We start from the raw sequence: 19,914 nt of genomic DNA on the forward strand, positions 1-19,914 counted from the left end.
TATTGCCTGTATCCCCTCATTATTTTCCTCCTAAAGGCAGCTCTGGACAGTAGAAAATGGAGGAAAATTATTCCACCAGACCATTTCTAAAGATATTTCATATTTAGACGAATTATAGAAGATGGTGAATAGCAAATATTTTAAACTGTACTCACAACCACAGACCCACTCAGTAAAGGCAATGGTCCGACCTAGATAATCCAGGAAAATGTTTAATTTTGAAAGTTATTTAAAATTTACTTACACAAATTCTGCTGTTTCCTGATTGCTGGTCCCAGTTTCAGTTTCTTCCCATGAAAATTAATCTGTGACTTAAAGACAATGACTATCAAAAGATGTTCAACTCACTAATTACCTATACTGAGTCACATCAAAGCCCAGTATCCTCATCTGACAATGGCCAATCTGTCAACAAGTACCCTGAAGATACCAGAAAGTGCATCAATTTTTCTAGCTTAGTAACAAGAATGACAGCTTGTGAAAAACTAGCTGACTAAATGTATGGACTTTACAGGAATTTGTCAAACGTCCTGAATGTGGCAATATTAAGCCACCTTGACCACATCCTTTGACAAACAAGATTCCAGTTTGGTTATACAATGTGCAGAAAAAAAATTAATTTATTTTCACTTTTCTGGTCAGTTTCATGGAGTGTTTTCTTATTTTAGTGTCTGAAAGGTTAAATCTATCCCCATTTAAGCTTTCAACCCCAAGCATGGTTTCATAAACTTCTATCATGGTCCATTTTCCAGCTCTTTTCCAAGCTAAACAGCCTCACTTTCTGTTTAGCCTTTCACATTCCATCCTTTTCATTTTCTTACATCTCATTTTTTCTAGCTCTTCTACATCCTATTTGAGATGGGATAACCAGAACTGCACATTACTCAAGATAAACTATCACACCATAGACCAGAGGCAGCTAGTATTGCTACTGCAGTACAGTCTCGATTATCTGATATAACCGGGGCCAACCCACTGTCTGGTAAGTGAAAAGTTGGATAATACAGAAACAATGGCAACCCCTCAAACAATGTATAAACAAAGGCATAGCGTTCCCAATTTTCAAAAATTCTTTATTAACAGCAGAAGCTGTGAACTCTCAGAAAAATAAGAGTCTTTTTTTTTGGGGGGGGGGGGGGCTTATCTCTCTGAAAGATAGTCTGTTGCCTCTTTTCACTGTTTTTCCCCCCTCATGCCAAATTTCATTCCATTCAATTAAATTTTTAGAGACTTATTTTGTCCCAGAACTGACACAAAAGATGGATGAGCATTATACAAAAGGAATCCAAGTCTAACTTTCCAACCCAAAGGAAGCCGATCACAAAAGAACATGAAGCATATCCCAAGTAATAAACCACAAAAAAAAAAAAAAAAAAGAGAGACCACAGTAAGTACCTCGTTTACATAATACACACAATAACTTTACATCTTTAAAATGTCTAGAAATAGAGTTGAACACAATTGAGAAAAGGAGGCCTAAATATCATAGCCACAGATGGCAGATTTGTTAACTGCTAATTTTCTTTCCTTCTGTCCTGTTAGACCAATCTAGATGACCACTACTACTAATTTCTAAAGCGCTACTAGACGTACGCAGCGCTGTACACTTGAAGATGAAGAGACAGCCCTGTTCGACACAGCTTACAATCTAATTAGGACAAACAGGAAATAAGGGAATATTAAAGTGAGGATACTAAAATAATAGATGAGTGGGTTATGTCCCTTTACCAGCAGATAGGTGCACAAAATACTGGGTGTTATGCAGCCCCAGATCCAAAAGAGAACCAGGCTCCACAGTGCCCAGTGCTGGGCTGGATGTGGCACATTCACCACCAACTGACCCAAGGTGGCTAGTCTAGACAGAAGAACCCAGACAGGCCCCAGCTATACCATCAGCCATGATCTAACCAAGTACAGACAACCAGTGCATTACAGTGAAAGTTATTGACAACCAACAGATTGCTGCTAGTATCCCACGAGTAGACCAACTGGATAAGATACTGTCGGTACCCTATGTAATCTTCATTTTAGTCTTGTACTTGGCTTTTTCTTGCAGTCCTGGGTCCACTTTTCAGAGGAAGTAGGGTAACACAATCAGACAACCAACAGCTGTGGCTTGGGGAAGGTATTTTATATAGAAACTAGCCGTTAAGCCCGTTTAAACAGGCGAGATTTTTGTTTGGCAAAATTGCTCTGTCCCCTGCCCTCTCCCCTCCATCCATGTGCATCTCCTTCCTGTCTTCCCTCTCCTCCATCCATGTCCAGCATTTCTCCTGCCTGCTCCTCCATCCATGTCCATTAGCTCTCCTCTCTCCCCTGCTGTCCCCACCCATGGTCAGCGATTCTCTTTTACCCCATGTCCTCCCCTCTCATTCTTACCCCATCATTCACATCCAGTTATTTTCCTCTATCCCCTTCCCTCTCCTCTGTCCCCCTCCCCTCCATCCATCCATGTGCATCTTCTTTCTTCCCTCACCTCCATCCATGCCCAGCATTTCTCCTTCCCTCACCTGCATCCATGTCCAGCATTTCTCCTGCCCTCCCCTCCCTCCCTCCCCCCCCACGTCGCCACTACCGCTCCCCCTCGACCCGGGCCGGGGGCTCTCCTCTCCATTGCGCTTAGTGCGCCTCACCTCAGAAATCGCAGCAGGCAGATCGCCTCCCGTCGGCCTTCCTTCCCTGCCTGTGTCCCGCCCTCGTGTGACGTAACGTCGGCGAGGGCGGGACACAGGCAGGAAAGGAAGGCCGATGGGAAGCGATCTGCCTACTACGGTTTCGGCCCTGGGGGGCCGGCGGTGACCTCGAGGGGGGGAGCGGTAGCGACCTTGGCGGTTCCCTCCCTCCCCTTCCGTGTTGCAGGTCCACTCCTCAGCGCAGCGTTTCTTTCCCTCTCTGTTCCGTTCTCTGACGTCATCACGTCGACGCGGGGGCAGGACAGAGAGGGAAGTCTCTACTGCGCATTTGCGGGTGAGTCGGTCACTTGCCAGTTATATGTTGGATAGTACTGTTTTTTTTTTTTTTTTTAAATGTTTATTAAGAGAAACGCACTGAACCCATAATACAAACACCATTAAGATATAAATGCAACAAAATTGTTGCAACAAAATATATGTGAACCAATACAATCTATGTTATACTGTACCCAACAGCAAGTATTCCACTCGTCTCTGTTTTTTTGAAAGAAAGGAAAAGACCCCCCCCCCCCTTATTTCCAGCCCCCCCCCCCCCCCCCCGAGGCTGAACCCACAACTCATGCTACCATATTGACCATTTTGGTCAACTGCAACAATCGTTCTTGGCAGCTCTGCCAAAGGCTACCACATGGATTGAAATTTCTTTGAGTGGGATCAAATATCCTCTCCTCCTGTTCAGCCATCTTTATCATACTAGCATATCACTGAGTAAGGGGAGGGGGGAGTCTTGTCCACCCAGTGTCATAAAATGGTTCTCTTAGCCAGCACTAAGGCCAGGAGGAGGAATTTGCACTGGTAGTCAGCTAGCACATTTGCTTATTCCCGATCTGAGGAAGAAGGGCAACCTTCGAAAGCTAATCAAGAAATGTATTAAGTTATGTCCAATAAAAAAGGTATCATCTTATTTTCTTTTCCATGTTTTATTTTGTTTGATTTCTATTGATAACACTGGTAGTCAGAAAGCCCTTGGATCACTCCAATGAGGTGTTAAGGACCTCCTCCAATAGGGAAATAACTCCCCGCCAGAAAGTTAGGGCATTCTAAAAAGTGATGTACTATGGTGCCCTTCCTTGTCAAGCATTTATCACACTCCTCAAGATTCCCAGAGACCCATAACTTTGCCCTTTCTAGTGAGATACACATTATGCAGAATTTTGATTTGAATTTCATGAAGTCCTATATTGGGAGTGATCTTAAATGCCAAAAGAAAACAGCCAGATTGCTCCTGCTCCGTTACCTCTGTCCCCAAATATGCACTCCACTGCCCTGCTAAGTGTGAGAAAAAAGTGGGAGGCCGCCATGCCTTGCCTAAACGGTACCACTTGGAGAGTGTTATGCTCAGCAGGCGTCTGCAAGAAAACTGTATCCAAAGCGGTACTTCCTGTCAGGACTTTTCAGAGAAAGATAATGCTGAAGTTGGATATAAGAGAAGAAAAATTGTTGAGGGAGTTGCCAGGTAACTTGACACGTAGACAGGAGTACTGGCCCCCATCCGCAGGAATCAACTGCCCCACTTATCGGCACCCATTCTGATTCCACAATGTAAAAGTAGACCTACCCTGTGCTGCAGTGAATCCCGGATTATTCTGCATTTCCAAAAAAGGAGACAGGCCAGTCGCTCCCCCCAACTGGGTACGCCACCAGTCTGAGGCCAGCTTAAGCACTCGCAAAAGTAATGACAATTTGATCCGAGACCCCCGGGAATAAACTGCATTAAATGCTGAAAAGGGGAGGCAGTGACCTCCCATATATATGGGGGGGGAGGGGAAATGTAAAGTTCCCCGAGTGAAGCTCATGAATCCAGCGGAGAACCACTGGAACTTTGCATAGTCTAAGGTCAGGCAAGTTAACTCCTTCACCTCTATCCCAAATAAAAGTTTGTTGAACCCAATTCTCACCTAACGTGCTCCCCAAATAAAAGAGGAAATCACCCCTTTATATGCTCTTTCATCTTTCTGAGTAACCCAGAGAGGCATCATCTGGAGAGGGTAAAGCACCTCAGGGAGAACAATTTTAACTAGGGCCACTAGGCCCAGAAACAAAATGGGAAAACCTCTCCATCAATGACAAACAGCACGAACTGCCTAATTTCTCGAATACATTTTTATTGTACATAAGATTAACATCTAAGTGTAGGAGGTATACTCCTAGGAATTTCATAAGGCTCGGCATCCAAGCCAGAGGAAAATCAGGCAGAAGTGTGAACGCACAATTAGTTGAGAGCGCCATAGCTTCCGATTTCACGAAATTAATCTTTAATCCAGAAAAGGTCCTGAATTTCTGGATGAGATCTACCAGTAGAAGGATCCCCCGAGATGCCTGGTCCAGGAAAATCAGCATATCGTCTGCAAAGAGACTGATTTTGTATTCATGCATCCCAACCGAGATACCCTTCACTTCCAAAGATTGTCTGATTTTACTACTTAGGGGTTCAATGGAGATAAATAGAATGGAGGACAAGGGGCAACTTTATTTCATGCCTCATTCTAGTGAGAATGTAGAAGTGAGGCCTCCATTGACCAATATTTTTGCCATGGGCTTGCTATAAGGCCCTTACACTCGTCAAGAAAACGCCAAAAATATCAAACTGATGCAGCAACCAAAAGATGGTCCCCATAGTATTTTGCCAAACGCTTCTTCCGTATCTAAAATAGCAATAATGGCAAGCCTGGGGAGACACCCTTCTCCTCCCCAGCCTGTACAATGTTAAGGCACATAGGATGTTTGCAGAGGTGTACCTTCCCAGCACAAAGCCCGTTTTGGTCCTTGTGAACCAGAAAAGGAAGTACCTTTCCTAATCTGGTGGCTGGGATGCTAGCTAACACGTTGACATCCTGATTTAGTAATGATATAGGGCAATATGAACCTAGCCTCTCAGAGTCTCGCCCTATGGAGGCGCGAGTCAGAGTATCCGAGGACTGTCCAGAGGTGCACAAAGCGTGGCATATTTCACAGAAAGGGCAAATTACCTGAATCCCAAAAATCTGTAGTATTTGGGCCCCAGTCCATGCGGTCCACGCACCTTGACTAGCTTGAGCTTCCTAAGAGTAGCTTGAATTTCAGTACCCTGAATAGGTAAATTTAGAGTTTCCAATTGTTCCGGTGGGTCAGGAACAGGAGCTGAAGCCCTTGAATGAATGCTTCACTTTGTGTCGTGTTGCAGTGGCCAGTCATACAGGGACCTATAAAATCTACGAACGCTTTTTGAATCTACAACTCCCCTACTAGCATATGCCCTGTTTGGGATTTATTGCAAGTAATCAACTGCCTAGCAGGCCTATTTCAGACTAAAGTGGCTATCAACCTGCCCGCCTTATTTCTCCATCTGTGAAGTTTATGTTTATAAAACTGAATGTCCCTCAGAGCCTGTTGATTCAAGATCTCGTTACTTTGGCCCTTCAATTCCCTGTAAGTTTCCTGAGCACCCATGTCACTGTGTGTGATCGCAGACCGGACATCCTGAAGTTGCTGAAGTTGGGCATGGAGTTCCCCATCCCACTTCCTGTGAATGTGAGTAGTATATTCTATCATCTTCCCCCTTCATCATCACCTTTCCTGCCTCCCAATATGTAACCGGGTTCATGTCACTAGGGTCACTATCACTGTGAAAATGCCTCCACTCCTCCACTAAGAAGGTCTGAAATTCAGGGTCTAAATACAGTGTGGGGTTCATTCGCCACCCAGCAGAGGTCCATCCCTGTGACAGTCCCAAGTCAACACACACCATGCTATGGTCCGACAGCTCCTGCTTCAATCTCAGCAATGCGGGCTACTGAGGAGAAAAGTGCAGAAAGTAAGATATAGTCCAGTCTAGCCTAGACCTTGTTAACATGAGAATAAAATGTATAAAGCGAAGATACTTGTCTGTAGCAGGTATTCTCTGAGGACAGCAGGCTGATAATCCTCACAAGTGGGTCGGTGATCCACACCAGCCCGGGAGCCGGCATTTGAAATAGCAAAAACTTTTGCTGGAGCCTTCAGAGCATGCCGTGCATCCAACTGTGCATGCACCGAGTGCTTTCCCACAAAAAAAAAAAAAGATAGAGGAGACAACTCCAAGGGGAGGTGGGCGGGTTTGCGAGGACTATCAGCCTACTGTCCTCAGAGAATACCTGCTACAGGTAAGCATCTTTGCTTTCTCTGAAGACAAGCAGGCAGGCTGAATAATCCTCACAAGTGGTCAACTGGGCCTCGCAATGGTGAGGACGTAACGTAGATTAACCTGAAACTATATACAACTAACTGCGAGTGCAGAATAGAACAGAATAAAAACAGGCCTAGGTTGGTGGAGTTGGATTCTAAAACCCAAACAGATTCTGCAATACTGACTGCCTAAACCGACTGTCGCATCGGGGATCCTGCTCAAAGCAGTAATGAGATATGAATGTGTGGACTGATGACCACATTGCAGCCTTGCAAATCTCTTCAATGGAGGCTGACTTAAGTGAGCCACTGACACAGCCATGGCTATAACATTATGAGCCGTGACATGGCCCTCCAGAGTCAGCCCAGCTTGGGCATAAGTGAAGGAAATGCAATCTGCTAGCCAATTGGAGATTGTGCGTTTACCAATGGCGACCCCTCCTGTTTGGATCAAAAGAGAAACAACTAGGCGGACTGTCTGAAGGGCTTTGTCCGCTCTATGTAAAAGGCCAATGCAGTCCAAGGTGTGCAAGCTGCTTTCAACAGGGTGGGCATGAGGTCAGACTTTGGACTCTTTTGGGAGGAAAATATATTAGGCCACCATGCTCACTACCTGTATACAATCATACCAGTTCTTCACAAGCATCCACTTGCAGAACTCAGTGCGGCAGCTGACTACTGTAAACCCCCTAGTCGTGGAGCTGGTAAATTACAATAATTAAAAAAATAAATATATAGGAATGTCACAGTTTCAAATAGGGTTCCCAAATAAACTCCACGCGACCAAGGGATTTAACAAGAAAAGAAATATTAAATATTTTATTAAAAGGTAAAGTAAATAGAAACACTGGGATATGTTCCTTAAAGTTGGTACCAATTGTTAAACTTTGATGGTATTAAATAAAACTAGTGCAAGGTGTTAAGTACTTTGTGATAAGTTACAAAGGAAATAAAGGCAATAACATGTTCAAAACTACAATTACAGTTGCCAAGACCCTGACCACACTTCTGCAATACCATAAAACATCCCAAACATGTACACAGCTCTAATCAGTATACTCAGATCTGATATATATATTTCAGTTTGTGTGCACACAATAATGTTACCGGTATATCAAATCTTCGCTAGCATCGCTGCTTTCTTGCAATGGGTACCTTGGTCTTCTCCACATCCACGTCTCCTCGGTTGGCGAGGTCAGCTCACCGGCTCAGGAACTCCAGGATACCTACTGCTCTGACTCAAAAAAAACTCAAAAAAGGAAAATCCTGACTTCATGTGCTTGGTGTGTGTACTAACCTCAATCAGTATTTTCTTTGGCAAAGGACCTTGTGGACTAACTAGATTCAAATAAAAAGATAAGCAGAGGAAATTCCTATCTAACCCTCCCAAAACATGACCCTTTTTTACTTTTGTTCTGCTATACAACCACCCTCTAATCACACTGATGGACTGCTAAACTAAATCTCCTAAAGGCAGGAACTCACAGGACTCAAGGCTTAGGCTGGGCAGCTTTTCCCCAGGGCAGGCTTCTGTCTGGATTCTCCTGAGGCAGACACTCAAAAAAAAAATTCCTTTGGAGTCTGGGCACTCAGTGCGGGGGGGGGGGGGGGTGTCTGCCTCTCTCTATGTGGGGCTTCGTCCCTCTCCGGATAAGCCTCTTCTTTACAGGACAGTCACACGGCCGGCTCTCTCTCCTCTCTGGACAGGCAAGCACACACACACGGATGCACTGGGTGGACTTCTCTGGGATTCTATTCAGTTCTGCACTGCTCCCAACACGTCTCAGCTTCCCAGTGTGTTCCCTTCTTCCTCCTCTGCTTCTCTCTGTGGGTCCTGCTAAGACTCCTCTTTTGCCCCGGCTTGCTCCAGACCCCCTTCTCCTCCTCTTTTGTTCCTGTCTGCTTCAGTCCCCGGCCCCTTTACAGGATTCACCAGTCTTCTCCCTCTTCATCAGTCTAAAGCTCACTCCTGCTAGGGTTTGATCTCCTTCTCATCCAGCCTGCAGCATGCCTCCTCTGTCCCTGAGCTTGCACACTCCTGCCTGGGTCCGATTTTTTCCTCTCAGACCATGCTTGCAGCCTCCATTCTTTTCCTGGGCTTGTCTTTCTTCCTTCCTTCCCAGGCTGCCTCTGGACTGCAAAAAACTTTCTTTGTTCCACCCCTCCTGTCCCCTGGATTGGCTTGAAATTCGCGCCAAATCTATGGGTCAGACTGCCTCCTGCCACCTCATTGGTCCAAATTCATGCCCTTTAGCAGATCCTGGCTCCTACTGGCTGTCTTCCACACTGTCCCTCCTCTAGCTCCCAGCTTGCTCTGGGGCCTCAGACAGCAAATCGGGAGCCTTGAAACAGATTTCACTGCCCATCCTCCCACAGTTACAAGCTCGTGAAGTTTTAAACACACCTCTAGCATCTATGGGCACCTTAGTCCTTTGTTTTACAGCAGTGCTGGAGCATTTTAAACACTTTAAACATTTTAACTAAAAGCTGTCAGTGCTGTTGCTGGGCTGTCCTGATATCTCTGTACCTCCCTGTCCTCTGCAAGATGCCCCCCTCCCAGGAAAATAAGGGGGGGGAACAAGGTAAAGGCTTCTTTTTTTTTCTATATTTACACTACTTTGGTCCAGGGAGGGGGCCAGAGAACCCGAAGTGGGGGGGGGGGGCACATTTTAGTCTGCTGCCCCGCCCCCCCCCCCCCACCACCACACCACATCCTCACTCCCCCCCCCCCCCCGAAAAAGCAAATACCTTTGCTTGAGGGGGTCCCCAACCCCCGCCAGTTGAAGCCTCCTTCAGCACCGCTGTCCAGTGCAGCCATGTTGGCTGCCCTGCTCTTTCTTGCCGACGTCCTATGCACGCTCTTTTACGTGAAACTGAGCATGCTCAGTTTCACTTAAAGCAACGTGCAGGACGTCAGGAGGAAGAAAGAGCACAGGGCAGGGAACGCAGCATGACGGAGACCGGTATTGAAGAAGGTTTCAGCTGGTAGGGGTTGGGGACCTCCGCCAGCAAAACCAGGAGCCTGGACGAGATTTGTGGGGGTCCAGGCCTCCACCTAGCTACGCCACTGCTTTGGTTGATGCCCTCCCTTCAGAGCAGGCTGAAACTTTTTGCCAGCTGGTCAAACAGCAGGAGTGTTGTAAATTTTTGGCTAGGGGTGCATACGACACTTTTGATGTAGTATCCAGGAACTCTGCTCAAGGTATAGAAATGCGCACTCTCATGGCTGCATTTTTCTGACCTGGACCATTCGATCCAGCAGAGGATAGATGTTGCTTGCTGGGGGTATAATCTTTTTGGAGAGAAGGTGGAAGAGCTGGTTGACATCAAGAAGCACACAGATGCTATGGCTTCCCTCTCCCACCGGGCACCTTCTGTTACCACCCCCTCTACCAGGAGTTTTTTTTTGGTGGGCCTCAGAGTGCTCCCTATTCCTATTCTAGGCGTAAGTACACTCCAGCTGCTCGCCAGCCTCAGGCTCAGCCCCAGCCCGCTCATTCACGTCAACAGTGTGCGCCCAAGGCCCCTGCTACTCCTCAGGAAAGCAAGGGACAGGCTTCTGACGGGCTCCAGGCGAGTATAGCCACAGTACAAGTATCTGTGCCGGACTTGCCGGTTTGGGGGAGGTTAATATTTTTTCACCAAAAGGTGGCCTCTCAACCTCTGATCGGAGGGTTCTTCAAATAGTCCGGTACCCTAAATCTGGAACCAAAAACCTCCAAATTGCCCGCAGAGCTCATTCCTTCAGCTCTCCGCACAGGCAGGTACTTGCAGAGGAACTCTCCGCTCTTCTAAAGGCCCATGTTGTCGAACCCATTCCACCAGGGGAAGAACGGCTGGGATTCTATTCCAGGTACTTCCTTGTGCAGAAGAAAACAGTGGGGATGCATCCCATCCTAAACGTAAGGGCCCTGAACAAATTCCTAGTTCGACTCCAGACTCCGTTCCTTTTACCTTGCTGCACTTTATGCCTGGAATAGACTTCCTAAGCCAGTACGTCAAGCTCCATCTCTGGCCGTCTTCAAATCTAAGCTAAAAGCCCACCTTTTTGATGCTGCTTTTAACTCCTAACTCTTGTTCACTTGTTCAGAACCCTTATTTTACCATCCTGACTTTAATATTCCCTTATCTCTTGATTGTCCTGTTTGTCTGTCCTAATTAGATTGCAAGCTCTGTCAAGCAGGGACTGTCTCTTCATGTTCAAGTGTACAGCGCTGCGTACGTCTAGTAGCGCTATAGAAATGATAAGTAGTAGTAGTAAGTTCAGGATGGTTTCCCTAGGCACTCTTCTTCCCATGATTCAGGAAAATGATTGGCTATGCTCTCTGGACTGGAAGGATGCTTATACGCACATCCTGATACTTCCAGCTCACTATGCAGGCTGGGAGTGCATGTGTTCCCTTATCTCGACGATTGGCTGGTGAAGAGCACCTCTGAGGGCAGTGCTCAGGATTCCATGCAGAAGACTATTCAGGTGCTGAAACTACTAGGGTTTGTAATAAATTATCCCAAGTCCCATCTCACTCCGGTTCAGAAATTGGAGTTCATTGGAGCATTGCTCAACACGAGAACAGTCCGAGCCTATCTTCCTGAGGCGTGAGCAGACAACCTTCTGTCCCTAGTGTTCAAGGTTCAAGCATCACAGCAAGTCACAGCTCGGCCAATGTTGAGACCCCTGGGGCACATGGCCTCCACAGTTCATGTTACATCTGCTTAATGGACCCTAGCTTCTCAGTGGTATCAGGCTACAGGGAATTTAGAAGATGTCACCCTTCTATCCACTGATTTTCTACATTCTCTTCAGTGGTGGACGATTTGATCCAATTTGACCATGGGAAGTCCATTCCAAATTCCTCAGCTGAAAAGTGTTGACGATGGATGCATCTCTCTCTTGGGATGGGGAGCTAATGTAAATGGGCTTCACACCCAGGGGGCCTGGTCCCCCAAGGAAACAGATCTTCAGATCAACCTTCTAGAGCTCTGAGCAATCTGGAACACTCTCAAAGCTTTCAGAGATCAGCTGTCCAACCAAATTTTCTTGATACAATCAATCAGGTTGCGATATACTACACCAACAGACAGGGGGGAACCATATCTCGCCAAAGACCCGTTGTCGCGATGTCGAGGAGCCAACTCCCGCACGGACTGCGAAGCTTCCTCCATCAACTTCGATGAGGAGTCGACCTGGGTGGCAGCCAATACCAAGCTACAAGCTGCGCAGAGCTCGAAGACCTCACTGCGGGTAGAGGGCCAGACATAACTGCAGTAGACAAGGTAGGCACAAGCACCCCCGACGCCGATGCGGTGTGGCGCAGCAATCCTTCCAGAAGCTCTGGAAGCAAGGCCCAAATCTGGTCATCGAGAGCCGCGAACGGTCCAGGCTGTGAAGCGGGTGAAGAAGTTGGTGGCAGAGTCGCTTAAGGCTCGGGAGTAGGAACTGGACTGCTGGGAGACAGACGTGCCGGCACCTCTTGCATGGAGGAGGAGCGGTCCTCCCGGCGTTGACGCTTCTCAGGTGCCAATGTCCCCAGCACCCCGGAGCTCCCCGCACCATGTGTCGAGGGAGAACAGTGTCGGTGCTTCATAGCCTTCACTCAATGCACCTCACCAAGGTTCCTCAGTGCCGACGTTGAATCCCCAACATTGCCTCAGGGTCGGGTCCAACAATGAACAGTCCTGGGGGGCCTGCATAGCAGGAGGCCTCGAGGCGGGTGGAGACCCACTCAATGCCTCACTGCTCCCAGTGTGTCGAGGTCTCAGCAGCTATGCTTACCTCCACTCTCGACGTCGAAGGACCGCACCAAGCCCCAAGAAGTTTTTCTCTCTGGGCTCCTCGAGCCAGTTGAGTCCTCTTCTTCATACGAAGACAAAGGGCACAATGGGCCAGGCTATGGTCAGGCCAAAGGCACTGAATATACCACGAATGGGTATCAGTGCCTAAGATGGTCTGGTCGCACAGAGAACAGTGTTTGAAGTCACTGGGAGTCTTCGATGACATGGAAGGGAAGACTGCAGCCAAATCAAAAAACCGCAACTGTGCTGAAAATATGCACAAAAAGGAGAAAACCCAGCCGAGCAGGCCACAGCCGTAACTAAAATAAAAGGAAACTTGACGCGGGTCAAAAAATAAACCTAACAAATAAAAGGAAATTATTTTTTTTACTAAAGAACGAAAATGGAAAATGAGGCAAACAAAAGCCACGAAAAAGGCACTGAAGGCTCTAACTGGCGACAAAGCGGAGTAAGGTAAAACAGCTGCCGCTCCTCACGTGGAACAAAAAAAAGTAACTGAGGAGCACAGGCGGAAAAGGCACTTGGCACATCAGCAGCTTCACGCGCAACATGCTCAGAAGGCTCCAGCAAAGGTTTTTGCTATTTCAAACGCCGGTTCCCGGGCCAGCGCAGATCGCCAACCCATTTGTGAGGATTATTCATCCTGCTTGTCCTCGGAGAATCACAAGTATCTGGGTGAAGCACCTGCCAGATATCAACCAAGCTAAATTTGTGCTGTAAGAAGCCTATGCTCTTACCCTCCATCCCTTTATGCCTCTTTTTTTTTTTTTGGAGGATTACAGTCAACAAGTGAGTCTGCCATGATATTAAAGTCACCTCCCACCACCAATTGATAATCTCAAAATGGTACTAGTGCAGTCAACAATGCGGAGAAAAAAAAATCAGACAGTGCACATTTGGGACAGACGGAACACAGTGCTACTCTATGTCCTTGGAGAATTCCCACCTAAAAAGCTTTCCCAATGGGTCCTGTACAATCTTATGGCATGCGCTGTCCAGCGACTTGTGAATAAGTATAGCCACCCCTTGCTGTCTTATTAAAAGGAGCAAAGGAGACTTCCGGTGGAGCTGCCGGCCAAGATGGCCGCCGCAAAGTGAGCTCCAGCTAGCTACGATCGGGGACCCCACCAAAACGCGATAAAATAGCTTCCAGAGTCGGCGGTTTAGCTTCCCCTCTCCTCCGGAAGGTGCAATAGCGCGATTGAGACCCGTAAACCCCGATTCGGGGGGGGGGGGGGGGGGAAAGGCGAGGAGCAGATCGACGGCGGATACCCGCCCATGTGAGGAATCGCGCCGAGAAAAGAGCGCCGAAAACAGCAGACTGAGAAGCCTTCTTCTTACAAGGCATAAGAGTGAGCAAAAGGGCTCGGCGATATCAACGGCGGAACGGAGGGTGAGAGGGAAGGCGAGTCGCGAGGCACGGAGGAAACATCGAGCACAGCCCCGGAATGGCGGCCACGAAGCAGGTGGGAATGTAAAAAACTCAGGAAGAATTTATGAGAAAAAATAAAAAGAGACGCAAGCAGCTCTACAAACCGGTACAATAACCAGCAAAATCGGCAGTCTGGGTTTGGGCCAATGTTTCAGCTATTAAAGCAGTAAACCACGAAATTTCCCCAAAGCAGCCGGTAAAGAAAAGGGGCAGACATCATCAAACTCTGCAGATAGATCAAGCTGCGTTTATCCCCCCACAAAAACTTTTTGTATGGCGAGGCACGGAGGAAACATCAAGCACAGCTCCCGAAAGGCGGCCATGAAACAGGTGGGAATGTAAAAAACTCAGAAAGAATTTAAGACAATAAATAAAAAGAATCGCAAGCAGCTCTCTAAACCGGAACAATAGCCAGCAAAATTGGCAGTCTGGGTTTGGGCCAATGTTTAAGCTATTACAGCAGTAAGCCACGAGACTCCCCAAAGTAGCCGGTAAAGAAAAGGGACAGACACCATCAAACTCTGCAGACAGATTACGCTGCGTTTATCCCCAAAAACTTTTTGTATGGCGACCAGAAGTACAAAAAAAGAGCTGGAGAAGGACAAAACCAAGAGCGGAGGACCAAAAATGACGGAGAAAAACCCGCCTCCATCGCCACCAGTGAGCTCGGTTTGGTCCTCAGAAATAGTAGCAGAGGTAAGAATGGCGGTGGAGGAAACCATGAGCCACAAGTTACAGCAAATAATTGATAAGCTTGATGGCATGGACCAAGGTTTACTACATTTACTAATGAACTTCAGGAGGTCCAACAGCGACTAGGAGACGTGGAAGACACCTCACAGGAAGCTTCTAAATCCATTGAACACCTCCAAAAAACGGTATCCACCTTAGAAGAGAAAGTGGATGATTTGGAGAACCCGCTCGCGTAGAAACAATCTCAGACTGATAGGTATACCTGAATCAATACCAGATGCAGATCTGAGAGATTTTCTGGAACCCAGGCTCACTAAGCTATTGCCAATTCAGAGCACGGTGGGGCAATTGAAGATAGAACGGGCGCATCGTTTGGGGCCGAGGAAGGAGGCAAATGCCCGCCCACGTGTGGTCATACTGAGACTTCTTAATTATCAACATAAGATGGAGATCCTAGCAACCCTTCGGAAAGGAGGAATGCTGGAGGTGGAAGGACAAAAGATACTATGCTTTCAAGACTATTCCACTAAAGTGTCCCTCCAACGTAAGCAATTTTCGCCCATTTGCGGGCGACTACACAAAATGCGGATAAAATTCAGTTTACTGTATCCGGCTAAACTCAGGATTCAACATAATGGGACAGTGAGAATCTGTGACACGGTAGAGGCCGCTCAAGTACTGGTGGACCGCTTAGAGAAAGACAGCTCGGAAGCATCAAGTGACACATGAGTAATGAATCCGAGGCTCACCAGTGGAAGTGACACTGCTGAACGACAGGGAGCAGCGAGAGACAGAAGATCTGTAACTATAATTGTTGTGGTTACTAATGTTGGACTTGATACAGTTATTTGATGTTATCTAAGGGGGGCTGTGAACTTTAAGGGGGGGGGAAGCAATATGCAACATATGCAAAAAGTAAGAGTGGGGTCCCTGATCGGATGCACGGAGGTAGACAGCACACTCGGTGCTGTTCAGATTGGGGGAAGGGGGAAGACGGGCAGATGGGGGAGGGGTAGGGGAGGGGGGGGAGGAGGAGAGGGAGGGTATAGGGGAGAATAGGAGCTTCAGGGCAATAAGGGAGAAGGGCAACATAAGGAACACACAAAGAGCTTCACGAGGAGGGCACTCTAGTGAAATTTCACAGTATCAGAGGTGGGGGGGGGGGGGGGCACAGGCTGGGAGGCCCCTCCTGCACAAAGAGAGATATTCACCAGGTATTTAAAAAGACGCTTGAGGATATGTGATGGTCCTTAAGGTTGTGACATGGAACGTGGGAGGCATCTCCTCGCCGATTAAACGGCAGAAGATCCTCCACGCACTCCATAAGCAACGGGCATCAATAGCAATGCTTCAGGAAACACACTTAACAGCCAAAGAACATGAGAAATTATGTCGATGGTGGGTAGGCTCATATTATGATTCACCAGCACTGGGTTAAAAAGCAGGGGTAATAATACTAATCAAGAAAGGGATCCATATCACTACACATAAGATCATAGCAGATAAGAAAGGAAGATATGTGTTGGCACACCTGACAATAGAGCGTCAACCAATGGTTTTGTGCAATGTATATGCTCCAAACACTTACAACAAACATTTTATAAAAGCTTCTGCATCACCTAACAAGTCTGGAAGGAGTTCCCCTGTTGTTAGGAGGAGACTTCAACGAAGTGAGCGACCCCAAATTAGACAGGTCACAGGGGGACAAAAGAGGGGAGCGGGAGCAGAATCTAGAGGAATTGGTCTACTGAGTGGGGTCCTTGACCTGGTGGATGTGTGGAGAACTCTACATCCGTTGGAACGAGATTACACTCACCTGTCCCGGGCGCATGCCACCATGTCGAGGATTGACTACATTTTTATCTCCCGTCCACTATTTACAAAAATCCGCAAGGCGGAAATAGGACCCATAAAAATATCAGACCACGCAATGGTAATGGTCTTATGGGAACCCATAGAGAGTAAATCTAGTCCATACCAATGGAAGTTCCCTACAAGGCTATATAAAGATAGGAAATTTCGGGAATTTATACTAGCCAAATATAGACCGTTTCAAGACACGAATCAAGAGCATAGGACAGCTCCCATATTATACTGGGACACAGCAAAGGCGGTATTAAGGGGGGAGATTATTGCGTACACAAGCCACCAGAAAAAGACATGGGAAAAGGACATGCAAAGGTTGGAAAAAGATATCACCCGCTTGAGACGCGGAGTATGGACACCACCATAATATTCTGCTGAAGCTAAGCTTCTAGAAATGCAGCAAACACTAAATGAGAGAATACACGATAAACACAAAAAATTATATGTATTATAGGTATCAATTATACAAATTTGCAAATAAAAGTGGTAGGATGATGGCCAGGATGGCAACCCCAGACAAGGAAATTACAAAATAAACGTGTTATACTCTTCAAGAGGGGTATTAGAAACAAGGATGATTGTATAAATCGTATCATGCAAAAATATTATCAGAAGCTTTACGCTTCACCTGACCTGCCCCGATGGACAGTGAGATCTATCTAGCGGGGCAAGATCTCCCGCAGATAGATGCACAGAGCCTAACTATGCTAAATGCTCCCATGTCCATTGAGGAGGTATCATGGGCAATACAGCAAGCGCCCCTAGGAAAGGCCCCAGGCCCTGATGGATATAGGGGAGAATTATATAAACTGATGAAGGAGGAAGTAGTAGAACCCCTCACTGCAATGTTTAACACGATAGTGCAAGAGCAACGAATGCCCATGTCATTGCGAAACAGCGCAGATTATAGTTCTTCCAAAACCAGGGAGAGATGTACAAAACCTGAATCATACAGACCTATTTCGTTATTAAACTTTGAAGCAAAATTGTTTGCAAAAGTCCTGGCAAACCGCTTGTCCCGAATATTACCAGATGTTATAGAGGACTCACAGGTAGGATTTGTACAGGGCAGAACCATCACTAAAAATGTAAGAAAGATATTGGTAACATTGGAGGAGGTATCTACAAAGGCCACGCCATCAATATTAGTCAGTTTTGACGCCGAAAAGGCGTTCGACAGGGTGGTCTGGGATTTTTTATTTGGCACGTTAGACGCGTATGGCATAAGAGGATCATTCCAGGATGCAATTAGAGCATTATATTACCTCCCACAGGCTCAGGTGTGGGTTAATGGAATTCTATCCCCTTCATTCCCTATCCATAGGGGGACCAGGCAGGGATGCCCCCTGTCACCTTTATTGTTTGTGTTAACGCTAGACCCACTGCTTAGAGATATCCAACGAAACCCTGATGTGCAAGGAGTCAGGGTTGGTACAAACAGTTTTAAAATAGCGGCTTTCGCTGATGATTTGTTGGCACATGTGACTTCTCCTGAAACATCACTGAAGGCGCTGTTAGAATGTATGGCAGAGTATGGGGATTTCTCTGGCTTTAAGTTAAACCTGGAGAAATCAGAAGCCTTATGCAGGAAGGAGGCTCAAGTGGGAGAGTGGCACAGACAGCTTCCATTGAGATGGGCAGAGGAATCCTTTCGCTATCTAGGGGGCGATTAACTATGGATTACTGCCACTCTGTATAGGATAAATGTTGAAAAGCTGTTACAGGATACCAAAAGTGTTCTGGAGAGATGGAACCACTTGCCTTTATCACTAATAGGCAGAATAAATCTCTTCAAAATGATCATATTCCCGAGATGGCCTCTATATTATGCAGGTGTTGCCAATACATATATTAGGAAAGAGTTACGGAAATTAAATAGGATGTGTCGGCAATTTGTGTGGGGGGGAAGAAGTCTAAAATACGATTTGAATACTTATATGATGGATGGGCTCAGGGTGGGCTAGGTTTTCCCCTGTATTAGGCGATATAATCAGGCGTGCCTTTTGAGACATATCAGGGATTGGACACTTAATACACATCAACACACGCCGACTAACTGGGAACGTGCGTTCTTTGACCCCATGGCATTTGAATTTTCTTCTACAGGCAAAAACAAAGAGTTTGCCAACTACTTGTAGAGGAAGTATACTGTTGCAACCATTGCGACGTGTCTGGCAGTTCCTTATGCACAGCTGGAGACAAGACCCTAATGTTAGCGACCAACTTCCAATACAGGGGAATAGGGACTTCCCCCCCGGGTTAGAAAAGGATAATGGCTAGCTGGTCGGAAATGGGCATCACTTTATTTGAACACTTAATGAATGAAGAGGGAAACCTGCATAGCTTTCAGAATCTGCAGCAGAGACAGGTATTGGCCCAGAAGGATTATTATACATACAGACAATTGCATCATTACTGGCATAGTTTAGATCAGGCAGCCCTGGGTACAAAATTGGGTCAGAAGATACGTGAATTCCTGGAAGGGGACGCACATGGACAGGTATCAATATCGAGCTTACATAAAGCTCTAGTCCCACTCGGACCCCCCAGAACATATGAGAAGCTTAAAGACACATGGAGCAAAGACTTGGGATATGAGCTGAAAGGTATAAATTTTGCGAAATTAATCAAAGGCATACCTGGGCAGGGTGGGGGGGGGGCAGAATTACAAGAGAGTCAATTCAGGGTCATTCATCGAGGCTATATAACACAATCCCAGGCTGTAAAGCGGGGATGGAGCTCTGATCCCCAATGCCTTAAATGCCATGGAGAGAGGAGCACATTTTTGCATGCATTTTGGAGGTGCGATATAAAATAAAAACATTTTGGAGAGCGATACAGGAGTACTTAAAACAAGTATTGGGGCAAAAGGTGCACCCCTCTTGGAGAGGAGTACTCTTGAACAAAAATGATGCATATGGGATATCGGATAAAACCTGGAGGTATTTTATGTAAAGCATTTGCAGTGGGCAAAAAATGCATATTGAGACATTGGATGCAGGTAGAGCCACCCTCTGTTTGGCTATGGAGGAATAAGCTACATGAGCTAATGTTGTGGGAGGCAAGGGAAGCATATGATAACTTGAGGAGAAGAAAGAAATTTCTTAATGTTTGGACTCATTATTTGCAAAATATATCCCATAAAGCCAGAAGTGCCTATACTTAACAGGCTAGGACCGATATAATGAAGTTATGAGCTCTTCGTGTAAGCGTATAAGGACTGGACAAGGTTTGACGAGAGTGTCAGTAGGAAGTATGAAGTTCCAATCCAGAGGTTGTTGTTCCTTTTCCTTG

General features: G+C 46.6%; 1 protein-coding gene across 1 annotated transcript in view; it reads right to left on the bottom strand.

Moving 5' to 3' along the window:
* The window catches only part of DAZL (deleted in azoospermia like), a 312,957-nt gene that overhangs the window by 203,746 nt on the left and 89,297 nt on the right, over window positions 1-19,914 (bottom strand). Inside the window, 1 exon segment of the mRNA XM_030202610.1 lies at window positions 245-311. Within this exon segment, the coding sequence (XP_030058470.1) occupies window positions 245-311 (67 nt within the window).

Source organism: Microcaecilia unicolor, chromosome 1, assembly GCF_901765095.1.
Source record: "Microcaecilia unicolor chromosome 1, aMicUni1.1, whole genome shotgun sequence".
NCBI classification, from domain to species: Eukaryota; Metazoa; Chordata; class Amphibia; order Gymnophiona; family Siphonopidae; genus Microcaecilia; species Microcaecilia unicolor.